General features: G+C 41.0%; 1 protein-coding gene across 2 annotated transcripts in view; it reads right to left on the reverse strand.

The window, feature by feature from the left end:
• The window catches only part of mpp7 (membrane protein, palmitoylated 7), a 150,729-nt gene that overhangs the window by 85,570 nt on the left and 58,773 nt on the right, over positions 1 to 6,386 (reverse strand). For both annotated transcript variants that reach the window (XM_015375518.1, XM_015375519.1), the window contains exon 2: positions 2,761 to 2,929. In XM_015375518.1, coding sequence (XP_015231004.1) covers positions 2,761 to 2,797 — 37 coding nt within the window. In that variant the 5' untranslated portion in view covers positions 2,798 to 2,929. The remainder of the gene's footprint in view (positions 1 to 2,760; positions 2,930 to 6,386) is intronic.

A 6,386-nucleotide genomic window follows, 5' to 3' on the forward strand; every position in this document is an offset into this window, starting at 1 on the left:
GGCTGTTGTCAGGTTAATGGGTCCCCACTATCTTTCCGGTTTTTAATAATGCGTTGGACAGTTCTTAACCCAATTTTAGTAGTTTCTGCAATCTCTTTAGATGTTTTCTCTGCTTGATGCGTGCCAATGATTTGACCCTTCTCAAACAGACTAACATCTTTTCCACAACCACGGGATGTGTCTTGTTTAGGAAATGAGAAGCAAGTCATTGCACCAGTTGGGGTTAAATAACTTGTTGCCAGCTGAAAGATAATCGCCCATGCAGTAATTATCCAATAGGAGGTTCGTACCTATTTGTTTAGTTGAATCCAGGTGGCGACTTTTTTTTTGGCCAGGCAGTGTATAAAGGTGTCTTGCTTCTTTGTTTTTCACGTGGGCTTGTTGTCAACAAAAGTCCACCTGGATTTATATCATTAACGGAAGGATGCTAGCATTACCCTGCTTTGGTATCACCACTCCTGTCTCTATTGCACTAAATGTTCCACCAATCAGGGATTAACCTGCAGCCTATCAATGATTGTTAGTGCTTTTTTACCCGTTGTGTCATAGATCAGGAAAATGGTAGTAAAGGAACAATGGCTAACTGCTACTGTTGCTAACACTGCATCCACATGAACATGCACACAAGTCAATCTCTTGTGCTTACACTTGTGAGACAAAAAAGGGTATAAAAAAAGAGTGAATGAGCTCCATTTAATTATTTTACTTATAAAATACCATTTCATGATGCTTTAATGCTAGTGAGTAGTTATGTTAAAGCACAATGAGGTGGGCTCAAGTTTTGTTTTAGTTTTTGCCAAAATTACTGGAATTATCTGCTCTTTTTCAGACCTTCTATAAAAACATAGCTTCAGGCCTTATGTGGAAAAACGTATATGTGCAAAATCAATGCAAGAATGATTAATGTAGACAAGACATTAACCTCCCTACTATAAAACTATAATCACAGACCTTAAGGAGCTCAGAGGAAATGGGTCTACAAGGAGCCAACATATACCCTCACAGCAGGAGGCTGAGTGACCGCTAAATGACGTTAACCAGATGTCGCTGTCAGGACATCTTAGACAGGAGAGGAGACAAGAAAGCATAAGAAAGTTGGTAGAAAACTCAACTTTTCAGCTAATGAAGTGCAGCAGGAAGATAAACTGTTTGCAGCAGACAGAGGCGTGGGTTCGTCTGTCTGGATCGCCCTGAGTGGGAGCTGAGCCAAAACATGTGGACCGACTGAGTCCGAGCTCTACTGCAGTCATATACACACATCCATACGCAGACATAATGTGATATAACTACTCACATCCTGCACATTCTTTAGTATAAAGCTAGACTATATCCCACTGCCATGCAGGCCACACGACTTTGTGACTTCATCAGATCCGCCACTCATGCAGAAAGTTCCCCAATATTCTTCATCACGCTCAGCGTCACAGGACCATCAAGGAGAAAGAAGAGGAGATGGGCCAGAGGAGTCTTTATGGGTTTTATTTGGAAACCTGAGTCCCTGCCGGTAATTGGCCACAATGACTGTAATCATAAGTGATGGTCTGGTTTTCTACTTTGCCTGCGGAAATTTCCACAATAATGGGGCTTTGGTGAGTCTGTTAGAAGGATGTAGTTAAACACACACTTTATCCATCAGAACAGGTCCTGTTTTCCATCCTGCTGTTATTCGGCTGTGCTGCGTTCGTGTGGTTTTGATCTCTGTGTGTTTTAGGTTGTGTATCGGTTTATGTTGGTTATTTAGGACTCTTCTTTGGAAGAGACACCTACTTTCTTTAGAGCCATGGGTTTGTGGGGACCTAAGCCTGGTCCTATGAAGGTCAGCGTCAGGGTTAGAGCGTGAATGCAGTTTAGAAGTTTAGGTTAGGTATGTAGCAGGAATAAATGTAATAAGAAGGAGTAATTAGATAATGAAAACATTGGTTTAATTGGATGCATTTAAGTGTGTGGGTTCTGGCTTTCACATTGGGTAATAAGTTAAATGAGCAGCAACAATTATCAACCGCCTGCAGGTTGTCAGAATCACCTCTTCCTTGATGTAAATCAAGGAATAGGGGGAAAAAATCAGTTGGCTCACACAAAAATAGGCAACAAAATAAAAATAAAAGAAAATAACAGGCGACTTTTGCACTCCAGCTTGTTTAGCAGGTTTTAACTGAAGCCCAACCCAAAAACATGTTTTAACAGGAAAAAGTCAAATTAACAGGTGAAGAAACCTTCAACTAGAAACCCTCTGCTTCTGTTTAAGGGTCCACTAGTTAATAATAAAGGGTTGTGTTGTTCTTATACCTATTGTTGTTGACTATTTTTCAAACCATTTTAATACTCCACACCACAAAATGAGAAATAAAGGTATGAATGATTCATGCTCATATTGTATCAATTATTGTTCAATACTGAACGCTGTAATATCATTATTGTACCGGAAATTAAAAAGCTGTATCAGGATAGCCCTGTTATATATGAAACGTAAGTAAAAACATATATACATAAACTTAAAAGAGGAGGGGAAAAAGTGGTGGTTTAACACAATTTAGTTGTTAAACTGCAAATTTAGTGTGGTATGTTTCTCATTTCACCAGCCACAACTGAGTAAAACCAGACTCTGGGTTATTTTCCAAACACAGTGAGCCGGTTCAGTCAAGTAAAGACCAAAAAAAAGGAAAAGTCTGTCTGGTATTACATTTTTTTTAATACTGCACTGATGTGTGGTTTTGCTGAAATTTGTGTTACTGAATGAGTTCCTTGCTAAAAGGTCCGTACCTGGCTCGTGGCCCGCTCCGGTGGCCAGGGCAGGCATGTTTCCTGCCGACAGCTTCCTGGTTCCCCTCAGGGTGTGGAAAATGGCAGCAGCGTGTCAGGGTGTCAGAGCTGCTCCACAGAAAGCCCAGAGAGCAGCTGGATCTGAAGACGGCCTTTATGCCATGGAGCCCTGCGAGGAAACAAGAGTCTGTTTGTCACATAAGCCAGTCAAAAATTGACCGTGTGCATCAGGAAGTTCAAAGCAGACTCCGGCTGTTTACATTCCTACATGTTTAAGACGTTATTCAATGTCCTGCAGAAACATGGAGAACTGCTTCCACTGATGAGAAGGAAGGAAATGCAACAAACTTAGAAAAGTTCCTACAGAAATGGAAACAAGACAGTTACACTTGATTATTGTGGCTAAATTGGAAAGTTTCTGATTGGAGATAGATGGAGGAGACTGATCATAGTTTGATTCACTGGGTTGCCTAAAATAGCAACATACAAGAAAATAACCAAGTTATTCCATCCAGCTACAGTCATGCAACCAGCAGGAAGAGTATGTGGCAAAGAGGAATGGAAAAATGGACATCAGGTTCTTTGCACCATGCAACTTAATGGTCCATTATATGTCTAATCCCAAATTCAGGGGGCCATCTGAGCTGGAAGGCCTTGGGGTCCTTTGAAGATTTCACAACATAGGGAAAGGAGTGCAGCTGACCCAAAAACCACATGTATAAAAAGGAACATCCCGAAGAACTGCATCATTTCAAGTCCTTTGGATCAATTTCTGTATCATATTTGAGGTCCTAGGGTTCTGTTTTATAAGAAGCACCTGGTTAATCCAGTCCAGAGGATGTGATGGAGTCAGTGGGTTGTTCTGGACTGAGATGTGCAAAGTATGGAGGAATCATCAAACATCACACTAGTGCTGATCCGTTTTCCAACAGAAGGGAGATCTGAGATCTACATCTGGCTACAACTGCATGCTAGCACCAGTTTTTAGGCCTAAAACTTCTGACTTAAATGCTGTTTAGCATTTTCTATTGTTAGGATAATTATCACTGATGACGTCTAAGTTTATTACACCTTAATATTAGCTGCCTGTTGCATGTCAGAACTGATGTTTTCTCCAATACTTGATCTAATTAGGACAGTTTCTCTGTCTGGATATACAGTTATACTCTTCATTCTGTACGTGGCAAAGATTTGGGAATAGAATGAGAGTGGTGTCCTGCAGCTAAAAACAAAGTTTAATATTTTTAAAAGGGTGGAGCCATGGATGTCTCCTTATCTGCTTAGGTGTGTGACATAAAATGTGACGATGTGGCAGACTGGAGATGTATAAAATGCCTTTTTAACTTTTGGTGAGGTGAGCCCAGGGGTAAGCAGCTGCCTTCTGTAATTCTGAGCAACTTCTCTGATCTGAGTAAGATTATAATTTCTATCAAAATCTGTTGTCATGTCTCATGGTTATTTAATACATATATATATTATGAAGTGTTATTTAAAGAGTTTGTCCCGAGTGATCTCTTTTCAGGAAAAAGAAGAAGAGAGGTGTAGACACAGAGAGCCTATCTTTAACGCTATATTGGTAAATAGGTTAAGAGAGCCAAGAGGAGAAAGCTAGCCTCGTGAGAACATCCTGATCTCGCGAGCTTTGAAGGTTTTACTCGCAGATCAGTCTGGAGACTCTCCGTTGAAGAAAATTTGGAGCCGTTCACCAAACGAACGTCCAATCAGCGTTGGCTTTGAGGCGGGTTGAGGTGTGACGCAACAAGAAGCGCGACAGTTCAGTCTAAAGAACATGGCGGCTTCAGCCGATGAAACTAGCGTTAGCGTGGCTATCGAGCAAGTTTTATCGGAATTACAGAGTATTTCTTCACTGAAAGAAGAGCAAAACACTGCTCTGGAGGCTTTTCTCAGAGGAAAAGATGTTTTTGCTCTTCTCCCGACTGGTTTCGGCAAGAGTTTGATCTATCAATTGGCTCCTCTTCGTCGTCGCTCTGTTAGTACGTCATATGCTTCGTTGATCTGATTGGTTTATTTGGCCCATCTATCACCAACATAGGCCAATCATCTACCAGTATTTTCACCCCTTCCCAAAATTACTTCAACGAAAGGTTTCCAGATGGATATGCGGAGCAAATCCATCTGGCGGAGTCAGGTTAGGAAAAAGCAGCCTCACTGCAAAAAATGTATATGTTAATAAGTAATTTTTTCTTAAAATAAGTGCATTTTTTCTTGGATTGAGGAGGTAAGTGAGACACTTTGCCAGTGGAACAAGACAATTTACAATTTAATTAAGAAAAAACAATTGCAATGTCTTATTTCAAGTGCATTTTCTCTAATTATCTTATTTTAAGAGTAAAAATACTTATTCCATTGGCAAATCCTCTTACTTACTTACTCAAATTAAGGGTAAATACACTTAATTTAAGTAATCTTTACTTATTTCTAGATTGTTTTGCAGTGCTCGAGGCACGACTACAAGATCTCTGCAGCAAGGGAATCAAAAACAGGGACCTGCAAGGAGTTCTCACCCATGTTAAATCAGTTCAGTGTTTCAGAAAGATGGATCTATCATAAACTTGGTGATTGGAAGGACAGACTTAGAGAAAGACAGAGGACATGAAGAGTCCAGCAGTTTAACAGCCCTCTAATGTCAGTGTGACACCTTTGGTTTGACCACATCATCTTCAATCTGAGGAAGGATCTGTCTGTTGGAGCTTTCTGCAGGTTCAGGAACACCTGGGACTTTTAAATAGACCCAAAAGGCTCCTGAAAGACGGGCTTAAAGAAACCTTCTCCACTCTCATCACGCTCCAACGGTGTCTGTCAGATCTCAGATGGTCACCAGGGAAGGAAAGTTCAACTCTGCAATGAGGTAGAAAGATGAAATATGTAGGATAAACTCAGATATAGAATCCTCCTAAACCGTAAAGTCTTCTGCTGCCATCTAGTGGATTTTTTATTTATTTAATCTGCATGAAGTTTGGAGGCTTCTGGTCTGAATTAAGACTAAATATTCCCTGCAGACTCCCGTCTGTTCCTGCTTAACCTTGTTCAATGTGTGAAACACAAAGTCTGATCAGTATTTGAAGAGAAAATAGCTCCAGGTGGTCGATGGATAGATGGAACGTGGGGAACAGAGGTGGAGGAGGCTGTTTTTCTTCTTCACTTTTCCAAAACAAGCCCGTCCTTCCAGGCGAGGAGCAGCATGGGTGGAGGTGTTCATCTCTCAGCTGGATGATGTTAAAGTTACTCAGAGAATAACAGAGTCAGGAGGTGAAGGACTGACAGTTAAATGACCTCCAAGACCTTCCTGAAAGAGCCAATCAGTTCAGTTATGATCGACCATTGAACATCAGGTTTATCATTCAGTCTTTTCCTGTTTCTCTCATCCTGATCATGGATGGTCAAACGGCCAAACCCCCATTAGGACCTAATCAGGAGTAGAAAAACACTTGCTCTGCATACATCGCTGTCTAACTGAGTGGAATAGGTCCACACTTATGGTACATCCATCTAGACTTGGGCAATAAGAGAACCAGCAGCACACAGGAGAGGTCAACACAGCTATTCAGCACCATTTAAAGGTCCCACAAAGGCCAATTAGATATAATGACCCATACTTGCCCTCC

Source organism: Cyprinodon variegatus, unplaced genomic scaffold (genome assembly GCF_000732505.1).
Source record: "Cyprinodon variegatus isolate N-32 unplaced genomic scaffold, C_variegatus-1.0 Scaffold120, whole genome shotgun sequence".
NCBI lineage: Eukaryota > Metazoa > Chordata > Actinopteri > Cyprinodontiformes > Cyprinodontidae > Cyprinodon > Cyprinodon variegatus.